Below are 17825 nucleotides of genomic sequence, written 5' to 3'. Positions count from 1 at the left end.
ACAGCGGAATACAATCTCCTTAATGTTTGAAGCTAAGTAAAACTTAGTACTGATCCTTCCAATGCTGATAATACAACGCTCCACCGATTGTCCAAAGTAGTCTAACTAATGAGAAATTGATACGAAAGAGCTATGACGACTGCTGCACCAGTGACAGCGAATATGATCATCATTGGGGCCCGCATGAACTGTATGTAGCAACGACGCGTCTTCAACGACGCGAACAAAGGCGGGTAACGCAAGAACAACAACTCTCGAGAGAAGTCTTTATAATGTTTAAGTAGGAGTCTTCTTAGTGAACTATTCGGATTCTCTACGTAGCAACAGACTCTGCCACCTATTACAGTTTGAGTGCATCATTATGACCTAGAAAATAACTAGTATATACCGGCTGACAATGTATGTACGTAAAATGTCTAACGGCAAGCGACACTTGAATTGGGCCATGCCAAGGAGACGGTCTCCCTCAGCCATAGGGTCGACTCATTTTGGAAGAAATTTATACATATTCAAACATTGGCTCATGATATTGTCGCTATATATGTAAATGTATAATATTTCTATATTCATCCAGTCACATGACGACAATTTCCTACCAGTCATACTTTCCCATCGTGTCGAACGAACCCGACAAAACAACTGCAGTCCGCAATATCCGCCTATGGAGAAAGATCGCCGACGAAGTTGCCCGCCTCTATATAGTTACCATATTATTAGTTCATCACGACCTCTAGTCAAACAACACATGCTCGGAGCTCACCCCTCTGCTCATCCCACTTCTCGACCCAGCTCTGTGGACACAACAGGAGGTATCCCCTTCGGAACTGCTGGCATGGCTTGAAGCCCTCGCCCTTGGCGTTGATGCACTTGAAATAGTCGACATAGTTTTGCCTGCGAATTGTTAGATAACAAAAGTGATGTGATCGGCTCCCAGGTTGCAGATAACTTACCAGCAGTGGGCAGTCTGGTTCTGGTTAGGGAATCTAAAACTTGTTAATAACGGGACTACTCATACAGTGATATAATAAGCGTCTTTCAAATTTTACGAACATACCGCGGATCGTATCTGGTGGGAGAACCGGGAAAAGAGATAGCTATAATATCCGATGTTAGCCAGCTGGCACAAGCTTATTTATGAATCTTGTTTCGGTCAAACCAGAGTGCAATAACGTTCAATAATTGCCAATTGTATTTGCAATCTTTTCTACGAAATTCGAACATATATATTCACCAAATTACTTACCCCCTGTAGAGCTCTTCAAAGAGCCGGTCTCATGAGCCTTGGTCCAACTCTCAAGTTGCCCCGAGACTTTCTCGTAGACCTCCTCATCTTCCACGAGTCCCTTGCTCTTCGCCTGTTCAAGACTCTCCTTCAATGCATCGGCGGCAATCTTAGAGTGATCTAACGCCATATTCGTTGTGATAGAGAACTGTGCTGATATGGGGACGAAATAATAGATGGGCGGCAGAATCAGCTGTCATAACCCGTCGTTCGTATTGGTGTGTTCCGTGACCCAACTCTGCACTTACAACTGTAAATGCAGAGGTGTATTTACAGCTAGGCCAGATTGTACCCTTTGCCGTTGATTTTTGACAGGTTGGGACATGGGACAAACGGTGATAGGCTGGTTTTCAAAACTAGTTGAACATGACGCAAGGGTATGGTACTTTCCGTAGAGTTCATTTCGGTTCTGTAAAAATCTGGGGCTTTGTGAATTCGATCTCCGCATCCACTCGCTAATAAACCTGAGCGGCGTTTGCGATTTAGCCGTTTGCTAGTGGTTTGAATACCGATGTATACAGTGTGACTACTACATCGTCTGCGCGATTATAGATCCAAATTGCTCCTCCACACTTTAGCCGCAATCGAAGCATATTCAGCAAAAGCTCTCGGTTTCAGTCTCTGCACCACCTAGTCCGGATATTCTAGAATTAGAAGAAGAAGCTTATTCTCGATTCTCGGATAGTGGTTCATCCTGTGAACGTGTCATCCACTTGCAGTAGTCTTCTTGGACAGCAGGAAGTAATGTCAACGCCAACTGTCGCGCGCTCCATGGTCGCCCGCGAGGGAAGAGAAATGCAGCGTATGCTTCACGAAAGTTGAGCAATGAAATTGTTTCCACTCTGACATTACTTTGATAATGCAGGATACACAGAGTCAGGGGCCCGATTAGTGGCAGGTGTAGTTGCACTTAGTGCCGACAAGACCAAAGTCCTATTAGTTTCATCAATTGCGCGGCAGGACAAGTTTGTGCTTCCAAAAGGTGGTTTCGAGACGGACGAACCTATGCCGGAGGATGCGGCAATGCGAGAAGCCTGGGAAGAGGGTGGCATAATTGGACGTATTTCGAAACCTCTGGGAGTCATTGATGACCCTCGGCCACCCAAGATATTCGCGGCGGACATCGCTGGAGGTGAAATCGTTCCTTTTCGTGCTGAGTATTACTTTTTTGAAATGGAAATTGAGAAGGAATTGGATAAGTGGCCGGAAAGCGAAAGGAGAATACGCAAGTGGGCAACGTATAAAGAGGCCATAAGCGGACTTATAAATCGTCCCGAACTCATTGAGGCACTGAACAGGTCTTCCATCATCAAATCATAGTTTGCGTATAAAAATACGATGGGAGGGATTGATAATTTTGTAAATAAAAGTTGATATTGGGTTTGCAATGGTCTCCTTGTGACTTCTGCACTATACGCAGTTACAACCCACAGTCTCATTTTTTGCATGGTGTTCACGATGTCAGCTCCAATATAGAGAAGGTTCTCATTCATCATTACTCTAAAAAAATAGCCTTGTTACACCGCAGCAGTCGATGCCAACAAACAGGAAACAAGCCGCTGATTAAATTATCCAATTCCAAGTAGTCAAGTAAGCAAGTAAGCAAAGTATGTAACGAAATTGCTCAACCACCAAAAAATTCCTTCGAAATGCAGCAATCCAATATAATCCTAAGCATGTATTGGGGGCCGTTGGGTCCGGGCAGAGATGGCGCCATTAGATCCGACACTTGCGAAAGTATCATTGCAAAAGTCACTCACAATAATACCTGGCTTTCCATCAGAATCGTCAGGCGGTATTATGACAACTGACGGGGACCTCGGTGATGATGCACTGCTCGAGATGTCACTATAAAGCTCAAACTTGGCTCCGCACGCTCCTTCTAGTTCACTTTGCAATATTCGGCGTAAAGATAGTGGACTTTGTAAATCCTGGCTATCATTTTCGGGTCCTTCCCTCATTAACTTTGTCAAGGCTTCGTTCAGTATGTCTGCCGGGAACCCGATATTAGTATTCGGAGGAGTCTCCAACTGAGATTCCCAGCCAACAGGTGGTGATGGCGGGGGGGATATCAAGAACAACCTGCCCGGATCAGGTAACTGAAGGTGTACCGTGTCTCTCTGTCGCTCGATTTCGCTCATAGGGCCTTTGCGAGCCTTCGAGAGCAGTGGCTCTATTGGTGTACTGTCTGCGAAGTATATACGAATTGTGGAACTTGCACTGCCGTAGATGATCCCATCCAACTTCCTTCGAACTTCCAACGCGTCAGCTGTATTTTTGAACACCGCGAATATCCTTCCGAAGCTTGGGACAGGACCCCAGTGGATGACTGAGCCACTTGAAGCGGATTCAACCAGGAGTCGGAGTTGCAAGACGCGATCAGAATCAAAGTCGTCAGATCCCAACAGGCCGGTAAACACCAGAGTATTTGATGCAGGAATCGGCGGGACTAATGACGGCGCACGAGATGAATCCGGAGTCAGCCTTGAACTGGCTTCCCGTGTTTCAATGTGCACTGGTGATGAGCATGTCGGTCTGGGTGACGACGACGACAGTGATGATAATGGTGCGCATTGTGCTTCTAGAATGTCTGAAGACATGATTAAACGTATATGATATTCGCATGCATATAGAAGTAGAAAGAAGCTAGTGCTCGTCGCTATTTGTTGGTCGCTGCTTAGTGGTTTGCAGAGAGAATATTGTGAGCACAACACTACCTTGCTGAATAAAACTAGCTCTACACGAATCTACTAACTTATTTGATCGTCAGCACCAGAATGGCCGGAGCCTGTGGCCGTGGACACGCAATAAATTCTCTTTCGCGATACTTGAAACTCGAAGGATATCCAGCACACAGCCGGATTAGTTTGGAAATAGATTAACTGAGCCGCGCCACAGCCGGCAAGTCACGTGCATTCTATGGTGATTAAACACAATGAGAAGTCGATTTTGCATTATAATTGATGACCGCCGATCGATTCGGCAAAGGGTTCAATACTGACATATACTACTCGTCAAAATGTCGTTGGGTTCAATAACTAATAAATATATACGTGATGGCTGTTGCAGATCCGATCAGGACTCCAATGCTTTAAGAAGTGTTCTGATTCCGATCTTTTCAACGTCCACAATATAAACAGTTGACGATTCAGAAGTATGACTGAATAATATGGTAGTGGATGCCTCAGCACTCTAGTCCGCGTCATCGACCAACATCCGGTGATCTGAGAGTGGTCCGACTAGTCCGTCAGAACTAAACTCTTTATGATAATAATTATTACAGAGTAGAGCGTATATACAACACCTATACATACAAATGTATGCACAAATTCATGCGTACTAAATGTTCTGGTGATATCCTGTAAATGCCACAACAATAAGTCACCGCCGCTTGCCAACTTTGTCCGTAACGAGTCATCTTCGTTTATTCTTCCTTGACCACGCCAACTTTCGCCGCCCTCAAAACGCGGTTGTTCAGAGTAAATCCGGTTTGCTGAACGAAGAAAACTGTACCTGGCTCCTTGTCGGGCTGCGCCACTTCAAAAGTTGCTTCGTGTCTATGCGGATCGAATTTCTCGCCTAGGGGATCAATTTTTTCTAATCCATGGTGCTTCAGTGTATGCTCTAGTACCTGCTGCGTCATTCTGACGCCGTCGTACAGCGAAATTAGTGCTCGATCGGTCTCGCTTTCCTGCTCCTGCGTCCGCTGCTCTTCGGGAACATTGGCAAGTGCCCTCTCGAGGTTATCAACTGAATCCAATAGGTCTCGTGCAAACTTCTGAATCGCGTAATCTTTCGAGTTCTGAATCTCGCGCTTTGTCGTCTCCTGCAAGTTCCTGAAATCGGCAACTTGACGTAGATACTTGTCTTTGAGATCAGCGATATCTTTTTCCTTACTAGCTAGCGAAGCCTCCAGCGCTTGGATTTTCTTCTCGACTTCTGAAAGCTCTGACTCTGCCTCTGCATCTATGTCTGCCGTTGATGACGGTATTGGTTCAGATTCAGGCTTTGTGGCATAAAAACGGCGGAAAGAGACGTTCGAGATAGCAGTCGCGGACGATGGAGTAGAGACAGGAGAACGACGTATTAGCGAGGTCGATGTAGCTCGCGGAGCAGAAGCAACTATCCGTCGGCCAGTCTGACGGAAAGCGGTATTAAATGTTCGTTGTAGCATGATGAACGTGGAACTTCGAGCGCACATTAGTACAATGCAAAATTCTACGATAAATAGTTAAGCTCACCTAAGAAGTCATGCAGAAGTAAGAAAGTGAGGACGTGGATTCAATACTTAATGGCTGGCTGAATTCCAAAAGTATCGTTTAAACCTGCTTAGCAGAGGTCTGAGTTCAGAAATTTTTCGGGATGGCAATAATAATGATGGATGGCGCGCGGCTTGGCTCTCAGCTTCGCTCCGATTCTCGTAGACTTCACCGTTCAAGATTATCTCTGGAAACGCGAAATAACTGATCCGTAGTTCTTTTTGCATCTAATATCAGTCACGAAGACATAAATTAAACAGGCCACTCTATTATTATGTTTAATATTCTTTTAGCCGCCATTATATGTGTCTTCGGCATCCTGGCCCCACAACAACAACACACGAGCCCCTTGACAGTCTGTTCTTGAGCCGCACGATAAAATAAAACGCGATCGCGAGATGCGAAGCTGTCGCGTCTCGGCCGATCGATCAAATCCAATCTACATTCAACAATCCAACAGCCATCCGCGGGACTAAATTAATTAGGAATTTACCTGCGTCATGTCTCTCTGGGTGGATAAGTATCGACCAAAGTCTTTAGAGCAACTATCCTACCACCAGGACCTCTCCGATCGTCTGTCTTCTCTGGTAAGCTACATTGAAGACGTCAACGTTTGGGGATCGTTGCTGACATTCATAGGCCACAACTGGCGACTTTCCACATCTACTCGTCTACGGACCATCAGGAGCAGGAAAAAAGACGCGTATTATAGCAACTCTGAGAGAATTATATGGCCCAGGAGTGAACAAGATCAAAATCGATTCACGTGTATTTCAGACTTCCAGTAGTAGGAAATTGGAGTTCAATGTCGTGTCCAGCGTGTACCATATGGAGATCACACCCAGGTGAGGTTTTTCCATTGTGACTATGAGCGATGATTAACGTGTTTGTAGTGATATGGGAAACAATGACCGACTCATTATTCAAGACCTGTTGAAGGAAGTCGCCCAGACGCAGCAGGTCGACTTATCCGCCAGGCAACGATTTAAAGGTATTTCATGGTTTTCTTTATACGGAGAGTTTCCGCACTAAGGCAATCTGTTTAGTGGTCATCATCAATGAAGCTGATTCACTCACTCGCGATGCGCAAGCCGCTCTTCGTCGCACAATGGAGAAATATTCACCTAATTTGCGTTTAATACTATTGGCTAACTCAACATCTAATATCATTGCACCTATTCGTTCCCGCACTTTGCTTGTACGTGTCGCTGCACCCTCTCATACCGACATTCAAAACATACTGTCTCAGGTCGCCAAAAAAGAGAGGTTTGCACTGCCACCACGGGTATGTGAGCGCATCGCGCGAGAGAGCAGACGGAATTTGCGGAAAGCACTTCTGACACTCGAGGCACTTTATTCACAAAAGTAAGACTTTGCCCTCGGAATCTGTTTGCGAAAGTAGAAGCTAATTGCCCTTTTAGCGACATACTCAGTGACACTACAGTAATTCCTACGCCGGACTGGGAGGTTGTAGTTAATGGTATCGTGGATGTTATCATCCAAGAGCGTAATGCTCCTGGGTATGGTTTTTCTTGTTAGCCGGTGGAGTAATGGAGAGCTTCCGGATTTTCCCTAACAAGTAATCAGGATACTGAAGGCCCGCACGAAGTTTTATGATCTTCTGTCGCATTGTATTCCTGCAGACGTTATATTGAAGGTAATCATTAATGTGTTTTCTGAACTATCATGGGTATTGCTAACCAATATGTAGGCATTGTTGTTCAAATTGTTAGAGCGTGTGGATACAGAACTGAAGCCTGACGTTGTCTACTGGGCGGCATTCTATGTATGTTTCATTCGTCTAATCGGTCAGAATGCAAACTAATAACTACTCATTAAGGAGCATCGTCTACATCAAGGCAGCAAAGCTATATTTCATTTGGAGGCTTTCGTGGCCAAATTCATGCGAATTTTAGAACGGTAAGTTTGATACGTGTAAGTTTCCGCATCAACTACTAATTCCAACAGCTATATGTCTGGTATGCTGGACGTTGATATGGACATGTGACAGAAGAAGATTTGCCTCTTTGAATAATTCGCGAGTAATAGATACGTTTATTTTCGGCAAAATCGTTGTAATATATGTTACATGAGAACACTTATTACATTACAAATTTATCGTCTATAAGTCGCAAAGTTTGGTGACTTACTCAATTCCCGAACTTTATAGTCCTTGGACGGGTCCTTTGCTAACTTCTCAAACGCATTCTCAGGCACGTTAGGCTCGGCCTTTTCAAATCCTAGTACTGGGACCTCGGACTTCTTCGACACATATTCGTAAATCCCTAGAAAATGTTAGAGCTATCACAGCAAATATGCGAAGAAGCCCAACGAAGTTGAGTTACACAAATTGCATACCTGGCAATTTTGACGCAGCTAGTCTGAGGGCTTCTCTGGCAACCTGTTCGTGTAATTCGCCGCCAATTTCAAGAAGAATTCGCCCAGTAGGGACGCGGACAGCCCAATAGTCAAATGGACCCTTGCCTTTACCCATGCGAGTCTATACAAATTATTAGCAGCTACTTCACTTTATGATGGCACCGGCACAGTTCATCATACCTCGTTACCCTTTGTGCAGACAGCGATATTGGTTGACAATCTCGGATACAATTGAACGCCCGGCAGTGGTCGAATGATTCTCATCATAACATTCTCAGCTTCTTTCATTTGCGACGCCGAAATCCGGACGCCAGCGGATCGCAATCGAAGACCGTAGTTGCCAAATTCCAGAGTTGTGCCCTTTATTGAACCTCCAATTCTTATGGGGATTCGTCCTTTGAATTGTTTCCGTTGTAAAGCGTATCGCGGAGCTTTTCCAGATAACTATATCAGTGACCTAAATCCATAGGATAGTCATACACTAGACTAGCACTTACCATATTGGTGTCCATGTCTGACTTGTGAGAACACTGCAGAGACGTAAGATTGGCCAACAGCTGAACTCAGATTAGAACATCACCTATTATTTGATAGAGATATTTAACATACTGCTCCTGCGTAGTGTACCGAATAATGATCGCAAAGAATCCATTGGATGGTTGGTTGGTGAACTGCTGCTGAAACTGAATATATCTGTACAGTTGATTTTCGGGTTATAAAACTTTGTTTGCACGCGCAGTCAATTTCAGATCCCAACTTTACGTTAACGGTGACGGGCTGATAACTCACTGTCTGTAGCATTTTTAGAGTGTTCTTACAGGCCGATAACTACTACAAGTATACAATTGCAATCAAACTGCAGAATATATAGTTACGAGAGATTCGTTTTAATGCGGATAAATTGGAGCTGTTGTCATCTTGTGAGCACACAAGACTTGTTACAAATTGTGGGTGTTCGACGGTTCCACACTTCGACCCGGCAACTGACGAACTCGGCACTACCACGGCACCAAGAAGTCAGCAGGGAAGACAGATCAAATACGGACGAATGGACGAATATAACGTCAACAATTGAGAGATTAACCCACAGGAAATTGCTCGGCAACCCTGCTCATCCACTCAGCATTCTCACAGATATCATTTTTTCAAAGTTCCCGGAACAAGAATATACAAGAGCCAATTTTCCGAACCCTAGAGTCTCTGTGTATGAAAATTTTGAGTCTCTGAATATAACGTCTGATCATGTCAGTCGGAGCAAGACGGACACTTACTATCTGAACAAAGACCGCGTTCTTCGAACCCACACTTCCGCGCACCAGGTAGAGAGTTTTAGGGATCATCCTACGCCTGGGTTTTTGATTGCGGCAGACGTTTACAGAAGAGACGAAATTGATAAAACGCATTATCCCGCGTTTCATCAGATGGAAGGTGGTCGGTGGTGGTCTCCTCGAGGAACGTCATCAGTCAAAGAACTTGTTGCCAAAATTAACGAGGACACGGCTAAGATTCCTGTCAGCGAGACTAAGATTATCGATGACACTTTGTCTTTTCATGATGGTAACCCAAAGCAGGATGGACAGCATCCAGAAGTTTGCATTGCCGTCGCAAATCATCTGAAACGTACATTGGAGATGGTGGTCGGTAACATCTTTGAGAACATCGTGGTAGGTGATCCATCTGCACCGAAAGAGCCTTTGCAGATCCGATGGATTGATGCTACTTTTCCGTTTACGTCGCCTAGCTGGGAAATGGAAGTTTACTGGCAAGGTGGGTGGCTGGAATTGTTTGGCTGCGGCGTCACTCAGCAGCGTGTCTTCGATCGGGCAGGTTACCCCGAACGGGTTGGCTGGGCCTTTGGTCTTGGCCTTGAGAGATTGGCCATGGTCCTGTTTGGAATCCCCGACATCCGACTATTTTGGTCTGAAGATCCGCGGTTTGTGGAACAGTTTACTCCGGGTGTTGTGAGCTCTTTCAAGCCCTTCTCAAAGTATCCAGGCACTTATAGAGACTTCGCGTTTTGGCTCAAGGAAGGAACGATTCCAGAGGCGTTCCACGATAATGACCTTATGGACATCGTTCGTGAAGCTGCCGCTGATTTGGTTGAGAGCGTTAAATTGGTATGGTCACTGTTGAGCTATGAATTACACTGATATTGACGCGGGGCCGACTGTAGATTGACAAGTTCACTCATCCCAATACCAAGCGAAACAGCCTTTGTTATAGAGTCTTATTCCAATCAATGGAGAGGTATGAGCGGTGATGCAAGCGTCCTTAATTTTAACGTTGACAATTTTCTTTAGGACCTTACAAAACGATGAAATCAATGTTTTGCAAGATAGTATCCGTGACAGTTTGACAATCAAGTTCGGGGTAGAACTTCGATAAAGGCAAACAACTCTTGGCTTATTGCGCGACAATGTATACAAACACAGTGGAACACCAATTTTTCATGTACATATGCAATGTAACTTCTGCATACCGATCACAATATGGAGCTATAGTTACGGTGTCCTCCAATCACAATCAAGTTCTGGTAAATAGTTTTGGTAGATAGCTTTGGTAGATAGCTTTGGTAGATAGCTTTGGTAAATAGATTTTGGTAATAGCTAGAAAAAAGTAAAGACAACTTTCCACTACGAGAGCATTATAATGAGTGAACAGCTATAATTTGCAATCTCTAAATTATTCGGATACTGGCTGCTGACTGCTGTGACAAATCAGATCATCTCAAAAGTATGTATCTGATAGCCACCACATTAAGTGTTGTAGTTGTGCCTTGCAAATGACGCGCCGCTTGTCATGGCAGGCGGATTTAACCAGTACCACTCACCATCATCGACCACATTGATTCAATCTCCTCCTGACTCCATTGAGCAATCTCGGTCTGACGATATATTACGACAGATTTTATAATGTATAAGAATTTGTAATGCTAACAATTTACTCCTAGTCTGTCGGAATTTCTACTTAATACTCCACTATAGGCGACATGAGGCTCGATTCATAGGATAGAAGATCGACCTGCGACATTTGTCAACGGCGACATTGGAGACAGACTAGAGACTATTTGCATTCAATATGCTTCCGCCGCGTCAGTCCCGCGGGTGGCATGATAACTACCGACCGCCGCGACCGCCGTCCACCGAGAGCGACGTTTTGCTTTTGCCGCTGAACTACTTCACCGCAAATGGCGACCCACAGTCAAGAAGAGATAAGCTTTACCAAAGTAGCAAATCAAGCAAATCATCTATCGCAGTCTTATCTCGAAAATCATCAAAATCCTATACCCATATATCTCAACTTCCACCGAGTTTTTTCGAGTACTTTTCACACATTACGACGCTTAGACTAGGATGCGGTCTGGCACGCTTGCCACCGCAGATAGCCCAGCTCAAGCGATTGAAGAGTCTAGACATACGAGGGAATCTGTTGGTAGCACTTCCAAGTCAGATTCTAAATTTGAATTTGCAGCAATTATTAATTGATGATGTCTTGATGCCCGACTTTAGTGAGTTGATGTTAACTGATTTCGTGTATTGCAAGGATGAAAAACGAGATGACGAAGATTCAACCGTGCCAGCTCGTGTTCCTATTACTCCAAGCATTGCATGGTTGGGTGGACCCGCGTCGTTAAAAGAGACAACCCTTCGAGTTATATTGAAGTCGGTTGCACTGTCGGAGATGGACGTTGTGGCGTCTCCGAAGTCGATCCTGTCCTACATTCCACCACATCTTTGCCCACGACTGCTACCGCCAGATCTATGCGGTGAGTGTCAGAAGCCGGTACTGAATAATTTGGATGAGCAAAGGCAGCACACGCTGAAACGTTACCGTAAAGAAGTGTTGGCATTGCGCAAGGTCGTCCTCGAGTATATCTTTTGCAGTCGCCGGTGTCTGGTAGCGGCAGAGCGTCGCTGGCGCGATGAAGATGTTGATCAGCAGTTAAAAATACTGCAGCGGGGAATGAGGTTCATGCGAGTCGAACATATCCCGATTGCCGAAGCCTGATCTTTCTAATTCTTTGTACTAAAGGAACGAATTTAATGTTTGGAAAAAGCAAGAGGATGCACTATTTATGGTATTTTGTGTTAGTTTTTTGTTGGTTTAGGTAGAATTAACACTTGATTTCGAATTAGTCTACCGTTCGCCAGGTAATTACAAGAAACATGCTTTCAGGCTTAACACAGTAAGAGGATTAACTTACAGCGCCACGGTCTTGCCTGCTTCCCCCAATATTTCCTCCAGTGGGCTGATTGCGGGCACAGAGGGCCAGGCACAGCGCCGACATTCGTACCCTAGCCCTGTTGCTGTCAGGTCGCTTCCCCACAGATGCCCAGTTCCCCATCTAGCCTTTATTTGGGTTAATCTGATGTGCTTTCTCGTGTTGAGTAAACCTCATCTGCTCGCTCGCGCCTACTCCATTTTGCTTATTCTATCTATCACATTCACGGCCAAATCTTAGACTGAGTATCAATGAAATGCAAGCCACTGAAGAACAACAATCGACGCAGTCAATTACAGCAGCTGATCGACATCAGAGACGACAATTCATCGATGATCTGGCCACAGTTAACGTTGATTCAAAGAACTTGACTTACGCCCATAATGGCGCCCCAGCTCATCAGTTCATTATCTCCACATCAATACAACTCTCGGATATTGGGAGTCTAAATTGAAAACCATCATCAAGGCTGCACTTAATTCACTATATATAAGGAACACCTGGACAGTTGCAAACTCAATTTCCAGCCTTCTTTATACTCTTGGTCTTATTGTAACTAATCGACGTGAAACTCACCACTACTCTAGGTAACAGCAGCTATGATATCTCGCATCTCTGCCATATCCGGATTGAAGCACTTGCCATTAATTTAATTGTCGAATCGTGAGTAAACAATTGACTTGTAAGGCACACAAGATAATAGTTCACAAGGGATAAGCTATCATCCCTGTTCCAGGCGTAAATGCACCTAACTTGTGTTGCATTTTCCAGATGGCTATGATGCAAACCTTCAGAATAGTGTATCTCACTGAATCGTTAGATGGGATAATGAGCGGATGCTGTTTGCTTAGATGATCACACAGGAGTTAACATGTCCCATAATTCTATATGGACTGAACAAATATGCTGTCATGATGATGTATCATTACATAGGCTGACAGGGAATTACTTGCGGTAGGAAAGGAGCCACATGACTGAATGTTATTCCCGGGAAAAATTTGCAGTAATTATGCTCATCTTTGCTGAGATTTTTCTGTAGCTCACCAAGGAGCTTTTTTCGAGTTTGCAGCCTGAATTCTGGATAATCTATGGAGAAATTTGTTGGTCCTATCAAGCAGTGCATTTAAGGTTTAATATTCGTCCTTCATTGATCTCGCTGAGCGTATGCGGCGAACCGTATTTTGTGCGCCTTTATTGTAAAAGCTCAATGAACCGTTCATCGCCATCTGTACACAAACTACTTCTAAAAAACCACTAGAGCTGCCGTCCACCACGCCGCGATGTCGGCTGCACCGGCACAGTCCTTCCTACGTGTGGAGGTTGCCTTCTCCGACCCGGTGTATTTTGCCGGCGAAGAGCTGGAATGCCGGATAACGTTTCGCAATATCGCACCTACCGATTTACCAAGAGTGAACTCCAGCTCGCGACTGCGAAAGTCCAGCTTTGCATCTATATCGGAGACTGCATCTAGCGAAAAACCCTCGACTGTTCAGCGATCAGCGTCGCAGCACTCACTGCATGGGTCGACATCAATGCCGGTGAGAGCACATAGACACAGTTCGGCAAGTGGACCGACCGGTAACGCCCTCGTGAACGGAAGTGCTAGTCCACAATCACTTTCTACAACTTCCTCGAATGGTATGACTTCTCCTACATTTAATTCTCTTCCCACGCGGCGGTCATCAATGCGGGTTTCGAAGACCCGATCGGGCGAGACACTCATGATGGGCTATGCTCAGTTGTCGGGCTCTTTCACATTAGATGAGAGTCTCGTGAAAACAGCTGTCTTTGAGGAGGCTAAAAAGCAAGGCATTGTTGGTGGCAAAATGGGCGGTGGAGTTGTCGGACTAGGGCCAGGCAAGAACGACAATGGATATCTATGGGGTCTGGGACTGGGACTGAGCAGTGGCTTGAGTAACTTGCTTAACGGCAGGGAGGTCAGTTCAATTGCTGAGATGAAATCCATGGCTAGTATGTATCTGGATCATTATTTTGGTACCAGTTAGCATTACTAATAATAGTATTTAGGCTCGAACTCCATATCGATTATATCCACTCCTCAATCACTTCTCTTTGTCGACCTGCGGCTGAACCCTGGCGAGTCCAAATCATACAGCTATAAGATCACGCTTCCGCGAACACTACCGCCATCATATCGCGGGAAGGCGCTGAAGATTAGCTACAATCTTACAATTGGTATACAGCGGATAGGGCAAGGAATGCAGCAGCCAAAGATTACGAAGTTTCCGTTTCGGGTATTTCAGAATATAGATGCTGGCGGCAATCAGCCAGTTCATTCACTCACGTCGCCCATTGTTATTTTACGCGACGAAGCTATTACGCAGGCTACAGACGACTCGGAGACGAATGGACAACTTCTGAAAAAATCTGACAAGCCTGCGGGCAAACAAAGAGTGCAGGCAGAATCAGATAGAAAGGAGTCATTAGAAGACTTCATGGCATATGTTGACACTCTACTCTCATATAAGAGCAGTGACACCATTGCTAAGCGAATAATACGGCCGCCATCGCCTACTTCCCCTCCGGAGTATCCGACATCGAATCCTTCCTCACGGTCATCATGCCGAGAATCAGTCGATCTCGCTATTCAGCGCAACAGTATATCAGCTGACGGGTTGGCATTAAACAACATATTCGAGATAGCGCGAAATAAACAAAAAATTGCAACGATTACGCTATCGAAACCTGTATATAAACTTGGGGAGATAATTACTCTGGCTCTTGACTTTTCGCAAGCTGTCCTACCTTGCTACCACATCACAGCAAGTCTGGAAACGACTGAAATTATTGATCCGGAAATAGTGCATCGCTCACCTGCATTTAATGAGCGCGCAACGAGAAAGGTCTATCTCCAGTCAGCATTTTCGACACTGGCTAGCAAGCGAGCATCATTTTCGTTTTGCATCCCAACGACGGCCACGCCGCAGTTTGACACTTCTTACATATCCTCCCGGTGGTCAATTAGACTAGAGTTTGTAACAATTCCCATCAAAGCTACAAAGCCTAGTCTGCCGAGCGCCGACGACGAATTGCCTTCTACTCCACCTTCACCTGAAGATCAGTTCTCTCCGCCTACCAGTCCTTCGGCATTTGCGCCCATTCCGATTCATCCACTCCAAACATCGATATCTGCTATGGCTCAAGATTCTCGATATCCAAGGTCTCTACCATCGCAGTCGAGGTCGTCATTATCCTTACCGGTTGCTACTGACATCAAGCCTAACCTCCTGGTTTGCACTCATAAAGACGATCGAGGGAGTACGTTTTCAGTAGTGGAGAACATCAGCTGCGAAACTTTTGATTGCAGGATTCCTATAAAGGTATTTCCAACGAATCAAGATATTGCGGCTATGTCGTTCCAGATTCAGCCATCGGGAGGATATCCTATATAACTAGATTAGGAAAAGAAAGTTCTTTGGTTGTGATGAGTGTGATAAAAGTTTATCTGTAAAATATCGCTACGAAACGCATTTAGAAAGTTTGGGTTTTCTTTTTTACTGTACCGCTTAGGATTGATACGATAGTTAGTCACGGCTTGGGAGCTCAACGTGTCGCTCAATTACAACGTCCTGCAGTGAATTGTAGCAATTGGAATGAATTGTACTGTATATATGTATTTTGGCGCATTTGTTTACCAATTTCAATTTTAGTCTAGAATTACAACATTACAGCGATTTTCTTATTTTGCTCGATTCATTGCAACAACTGCTCTGTCTCGAGTATAGATGCAGAGGTAATCCAAACAAGTCGTTTGATGTTGACTATATATATACCTACAAAATTACCAACTACATTTCTAATTTCCGTCCATATACAACTTTTCGGCATCTGTGATCGTACGCATGTTAGAGCCCATCTTGTTCATACTCTCAAGGTATTCGTCATAGGGATCGGAATCATATACGATACCTCCACCGGCCTGAAGATACGCTACGCCGTTTTTGACGAACATTGTACGTAAAGCAATACAAGTATCCATGCTGTTTTCTTCATAACCCCAGTGTCCGACAGCGCCAGCATATATGCCTCTGCGTTCGCCTTCCAACTCTGAAATTAATTCCATAGCCCTGACCTTAGGTGCACCCGAAACGGTACCGGCAGGAAATATGCTTCTAAAAGCATCAAAACGAGTCTTTCCTTTTCTCAAGACACCAGAAACCTGACTGACCAAATGCATAACGTGGCTGAATCGTTCGACAACCATCAGTCGATCAACAGTCGTAGTAGTTGGGTCGCAAACTCGAGTAATATCATTTCGTGCCAGATCTACCAACATGACGTGTTCCGCACGGTCCTTCAATGACCCTTGAAGTTCCATCGCGAGCTTGTCATCCTCCTCTCGCGACGTGCCTCGCGGAACAGTACCTGCAATAGGGTGGGTGATGATACGACCATTCTCGGACTTAACTAGTAGCTCGGGACTGGCGCCAACGATTTGGAAATCGATGTTGTCGATGTAGAACATATATGGTGATGGATTGACCGTGCGTAGGTGGCGGTAAATATTGAAAGGGTGAAGATTGGTCGGCCGAACAACGCGCTGCGAAGGGACACCTTGAAAGATATCGCCCTTGAAAATATGCTCCTTTAGTTTCTTGACATGGTTCTCGTAACCTTCTTGACCAATGTTCGATGTATATTCTTGGTTCGGCTTAATTGGAGGTTGATAGGGCAACTCGACCGTCGGTGAATACAGCACATCGGCAACGGACTGAATTGCGGATTTGGCGCTGTCGAGAGAAGCCTCAAGATTAAATCCGGGAGCACTTCTCGATCCGACATGTATGTTGGTGATAATTTGGACGCGCTGGAATACATGATCAAATGCCACGATATTATCAAACAGCATCATCACACTCTCAGGAATTCCAAGGTTATCTTTTAATTCACGAGCTGTCTTGGGCTCAAAGTACTTAATACAGTCGTAAGAAACGTATCCAATTGCTCCACCAGTCATCGCTGGCAATCCGGGCAATTTGAGTAAATGGTACGGTGACAACTCTTTCTCGAGTTCCGTGAGCGGGTCAACGTCTTCCCCGAAGCCATTACCGGTCTTAATAACCTTCCGTGGATTGGCACCAAGGAAACTATATCGACCAATCGACTCGCCATTATAGGCGCTTTCGAACAAAAATGAGTAAGAGTCTGGAGGAGCCGCAGCTTTCAGCTTAAGATAGGCCACCGACGGCGTCAAGAAATCAGACGAAATAAACGAGAACACCGGTATTATGTTGGCCTCAGTATCTTTGGCGAGCAACGACCGCAATGTGTCGATTGATGGCTGAACGGTAACCTGCATTTGGTAAGATTGCTGGCCGATTGAGAGGAATTGACAATATACTTACCCTGGGAGCCTGCGAGGAGGGTGCCACCGGTGCTGGTGATTGTGAAGGCATCTTGAGCGTATTGCAGGACGTGAATGGAAAGCTAGCACAGATATACCCGACTCCGGCACGATTGTTTGCCTTGTTCACGGTTTTTAGTTTGATGTTCGACTGGTTTTATGACTCCCTCTCGAGATCTGCTACCCGGCAATGACAGTCAGGTTCCTGTTTGTAAAATTACTAAGGAACGATTAACTCAAAGGCACTTTTGGTGCCGAGAATAGGACACAGACCCTAACATCAGCTAAGAATTTGCTTCCCAGGAAAAAACTTGAATT

General features: G+C 45.0%; 10 protein-coding genes across 10 annotated transcripts; 5 read left to right on the top strand and 5 right to left on the bottom strand.

Moving 5' to 3' along the window:
- Positions 1-502: 502 nt before the first annotated feature.
- On the bottom strand, positions 503-1519 carry V1513DRAFT_441090 (cytochrome c oxidase, subunit VIb). Its single transcript, XM_066897470.1, has 5 exons — positions 1244-1519; positions 1055-1094; positions 951-983; positions 761-891; positions 503-694 (listed from the first exon to the last, which is right to left on the bottom strand). Exons 1-5 carry the CDS (start codon positions 1410-1412, stop codon positions 660-662), a joined length of 408 nt encoding a protein of 135 aa, XP_066754640.1. The 5' UTR covers positions 1413-1519; the 3' UTR covers positions 503-659.
- A 359-nt stretch (positions 1520-1878) lies between these two features.
- V1513DRAFT_309811 (NUDIX hydrolase domain-like protein) lies at positions 1879-2724 on the top strand. The gene is made up of 2 exons (XM_066894655.1): positions 1879-2084; positions 2148-2724. Exons 1-2 carry the CDS (start codon positions 2027-2029, stop codon positions 2600-2602), a joined length of 513 nt encoding a protein of 170 aa, XP_066754639.1. The 5' UTR covers positions 1879-2026; the 3' UTR covers positions 2603-2724.
- Positions 2627-4115, bottom strand: V1513DRAFT_412143 (Calcipressin-domain-containing protein). Its single transcript, XM_066895747.1, has 2 exons — positions 4000-4115; positions 2627-3941 (listed from the first exon to the last, which is right to left on the bottom strand). The coding sequence occupies exon 2, from the start codon at positions 3880-3882 to the stop codon at positions 2953-2955; it is 930 nt and encodes a 309-aa protein (XP_066754638.1). The 5' UTR covers positions 3883-3941; positions 4000-4115; the 3' UTR covers positions 2627-2952.
- Positions 4116-4558: 443 nt separating this feature from the next.
- On the bottom strand, positions 4559-5860 carry V1513DRAFT_441082 (GrpE-domain-containing protein). Its single transcript, XM_066897469.1, has 2 exons — positions 5524-5860; positions 4559-5469 (listed from the first exon to the last, which is right to left on the bottom strand). Exon 2 carries the CDS (start codon positions 5454-5456, stop codon positions 4707-4709), a length of 750 nt encoding a protein of 249 aa, XP_066754637.1. The 5' UTR covers positions 5457-5469; positions 5524-5860; the 3' UTR covers positions 4559-4706.
- Positions 5861-5910: 50 nt separating this feature from the next.
- V1513DRAFT_441078 (P-loop containing nucleoside triphosphate hydrolase protein) lies at positions 5911-7661 on the top strand. The gene is made up of 9 exons (XM_066897468.1): positions 5911-6128; positions 6181-6386; positions 6435-6532; positions 6588-6906; positions 6963-7061; positions 7129-7198; positions 7253-7327; positions 7382-7461; positions 7510-7661. Exons 1-9 carry the CDS (start codon positions 6042-6044, stop codon positions 7547-7549), a joined length of 1074 nt encoding a protein of 357 aa, XP_066754636.1. The 5' UTR covers positions 5911-6041; the 3' UTR covers positions 7550-7661.
- Positions 7577-8763, bottom strand: V1513DRAFT_441074 (mitochondrial 54S ribosomal protein uL16m). The gene is made up of 6 exons (XM_066897467.1): positions 8710-8763; positions 8530-8641; positions 8418-8477; positions 8101-8351; positions 7900-8041; positions 7577-7826 (listed from the first exon to the last, which is right to left on the bottom strand). The coding sequence occupies exons 1-6, from the start codon at positions 8719-8721 to the stop codon at positions 7657-7659; spliced, it is 747 nt and encodes a 248-aa protein (XP_066754635.1). The 5' UTR covers positions 8722-8763; the 3' UTR covers positions 7577-7656.
- On the top strand, positions 8598-10511 carry V1513DRAFT_441071 (uncharacterized protein). Its single transcript, XM_066897466.1, has 3 exons — positions 8598-10037; positions 10094-10167; positions 10221-10511. The coding sequence occupies exons 1-3, from the start codon at positions 8811-8813 to the stop codon at positions 10303-10305; spliced, it is 1386 nt and encodes a 461-aa protein (XP_066754634.1). The 5' UTR covers positions 8598-8810; the 3' UTR covers positions 10306-10511.
- A 35-nt stretch (positions 10512-10546) lies between these two features.
- Positions 10547-12052, top strand: V1513DRAFT_441070 (uncharacterized protein). Its single transcript, XM_066897465.1, has one exon. The coding sequence runs from the start codon at positions 10999-11001 to the stop codon at positions 11926-11928; it is 930 nt and encodes a 309-aa protein (XP_066754633.1). The 5' UTR covers positions 10547-10998; the 3' UTR covers positions 11929-12052.
- A 1297-nt stretch (positions 12053-13349) lies between these two features.
- V1513DRAFT_441067 (Rgp1-domain-containing protein) lies at positions 13350-15825 on the top strand. The gene is made up of 2 exons (XM_066897464.1): positions 13350-14113; positions 14171-15825. The coding sequence occupies exons 1-2, from the start codon at positions 13423-13425 to the stop codon at positions 15553-15555; spliced, it is 2076 nt and encodes a 691-aa protein (XP_066754632.1). The 5' UTR covers positions 13350-13422; the 3' UTR covers positions 15556-15825.
- V1513DRAFT_441065 (ADC synthase) lies at positions 15768-17725 on the bottom strand. Its single transcript, XM_066897463.1, has 2 exons — positions 17509-17725; positions 15768-17456 (listed from the first exon to the last, which is right to left on the bottom strand). The coding sequence occupies exons 1-2, from the start codon at positions 17557-17559 to the stop codon at positions 15960-15962; spliced, it is 1548 nt and encodes a 515-aa protein (XP_066754631.1). The 5' UTR covers positions 17560-17725; the 3' UTR covers positions 15768-15959.
- Between the last annotated feature and the right edge of the window lie 100 nt (positions 17726-17825).

This window comes from Lipomyces chichibuensis (assembly GCF_038497645.1).
Source record: "Lipomyces chichibuensis strain CBS 12929 unplaced genomic scaffold V1513scaffold_8, whole genome shotgun sequence".
In the NCBI taxonomy this organism is placed as follows: domain Eukaryota; kingdom Fungi; phylum Ascomycota; class Lipomycetes; order Lipomycetales; family Lipomycetaceae; genus Lipomyces; species Lipomyces chichibuensis.
The sequence above is the reverse complement of the archived record's forward strand: the minus strand, read 5'-3'. Positions and strand labels throughout refer to the sequence as shown.

What these genes read in the sequence shown, in the direction of transcription:
- V1513DRAFT_441090 (XM_066897470.1), bottom strand. Translation starts at nt 1,412, where the DNA reads ATGGCGTTAGATCACTCTAAGATTGCCGCCGATGCATTGAAGGAGAGT. An exon ending in TTTGAAGAGCTCTACAGGGG is followed by an intron (nt 1,095 to 1,243) that starts GTAAGTAATTTG and finishes CGGATATTATAG; the next exon opens with CTATCTCTTTTCCCGGTTCT. An exon ending in GAAGTGGGATGAGCAGAGGG is followed by an intron (nt 695 to 760) that starts GTGAGCTCCGAG and finishes GTAACTATATAG; the next exon opens with AGGCGGGCAACTTCGTCGGC.
- V1513DRAFT_309811 (XM_066894655.1), top strand. Translation starts at nt 2,027, where the DNA reads ATGTCAACGCCAACTGTCGCGCGCTCCATGGTCGCCCGCGAGGGAAGA. An exon ending in CGAGGGAAGAGAAATGCAGC is followed by an intron (nt 2,085 to 2,147) that starts GTATGCTTCACG and finishes TTGATAATGCAG; the next exon opens with GATACACAGAGTCAGGGGCC.
- V1513DRAFT_412143 (XM_066895747.1), bottom strand. Translation starts at nt 3,882, where the DNA reads ATGTCTTCAGACATTCTAGAAGCACAATGCGCACCATTATCATCACTG.
- V1513DRAFT_441082 (XM_066897469.1), bottom strand. Translation starts at nt 5,456, where the DNA reads ATGCTACAACGAACATTTAATACCGCTTTCCGTCAGACTGGCCGACGG.
- V1513DRAFT_441078 (XM_066897468.1), top strand. Translation starts at nt 6,042, where the DNA reads ATGTCTCTCTGGGTGGATAAGTATCGACCAAAGTCTTTAGAGCAACTA. An exon ending in CCGATCGTCTGTCTTCTCTG is followed by an intron (nt 6,129 to 6,180) that starts GTAAGCTACATT and finishes TGACATTCATAG; the next exon opens with GCCACAACTGGCGACTTTCC. An exon ending in TTCATGCGAATTTTAGAACG is followed by an intron (nt 7,462 to 7,509) that starts GTAAGTTTGATA and finishes TAATTCCAACAG; the next exon opens with CTATATGTCTGGTATGCTGG.
- V1513DRAFT_441074 (XM_066897467.1), bottom strand. An exon ending in CAGACATGGACACCAATATG is followed by an intron (nt 8,352 to 8,417) that starts GTAAGTGCTAGT and finishes TATCTGGAAAAG; the next exon opens with CTCCGCGATACGCTTTACAA. An exon ending in TCTGCACAAAGGGTAACGAG is followed by an intron (nt 8,042 to 8,100) that starts GTATGATGAACT and finishes TAATTTGTATAG; the next exon opens with ACTCGCATGGGTAAAGGCAA.
- V1513DRAFT_441071 (XM_066897466.1), top strand. Translation starts at nt 8,811, where the DNA reads ATGCGGATAAATTGGAGCTGTTGTCATCTTGTGAGCACACAAGACTTG. An exon ending in TGGTTGAGAGCGTTAAATTG is followed by an intron (nt 10,038 to 10,093) that starts GTATGGTCACTG and finishes GGCCGACTGTAG; the next exon opens with ATTGACAAGTTCACTCATCC. An exon ending in TTATTCCAATCAATGGAGAG is followed by an intron (nt 10,168 to 10,220) that starts GTATGAGCGGTG and finishes AATTTTCTTTAG; the next exon opens with GACCTTACAAAACGATGAAA.
- V1513DRAFT_441070 (XM_066897465.1), top strand. Translation starts at nt 10,999, where the DNA reads ATGCTTCCGCCGCGTCAGTCCCGCGGGTGGCATGATAACTACCGACCG.
- V1513DRAFT_441067 (XM_066897464.1), top strand. Translation starts at nt 13,423, where the DNA reads ATGTCGGCTGCACCGGCACAGTCCTTCCTACGTGTGGAGGTTGCCTTC. An exon ending in TGAGATGAAATCCATGGCTA is followed by an intron (nt 14,114 to 14,170) that starts GTATGTATCTGG and finishes AATAGTATTTAG; the next exon opens with GCTCGAACTCCATATCGATT.
- V1513DRAFT_441065 (XM_066897463.1), bottom strand. Translation starts at nt 17,559, where the DNA reads ATGCCTTCACAATCACCAGCACCGGTGGCACCCTCCTCGCAGGCTCCC. An exon ending in CCTCCTCGCAGGCTCCCAGG is followed by an intron (nt 17,457 to 17,508) that starts GTAAGTATATTG and finishes TACCAAATGCAG; the next exon opens with GTTACCGTTCAGCCATCAAT.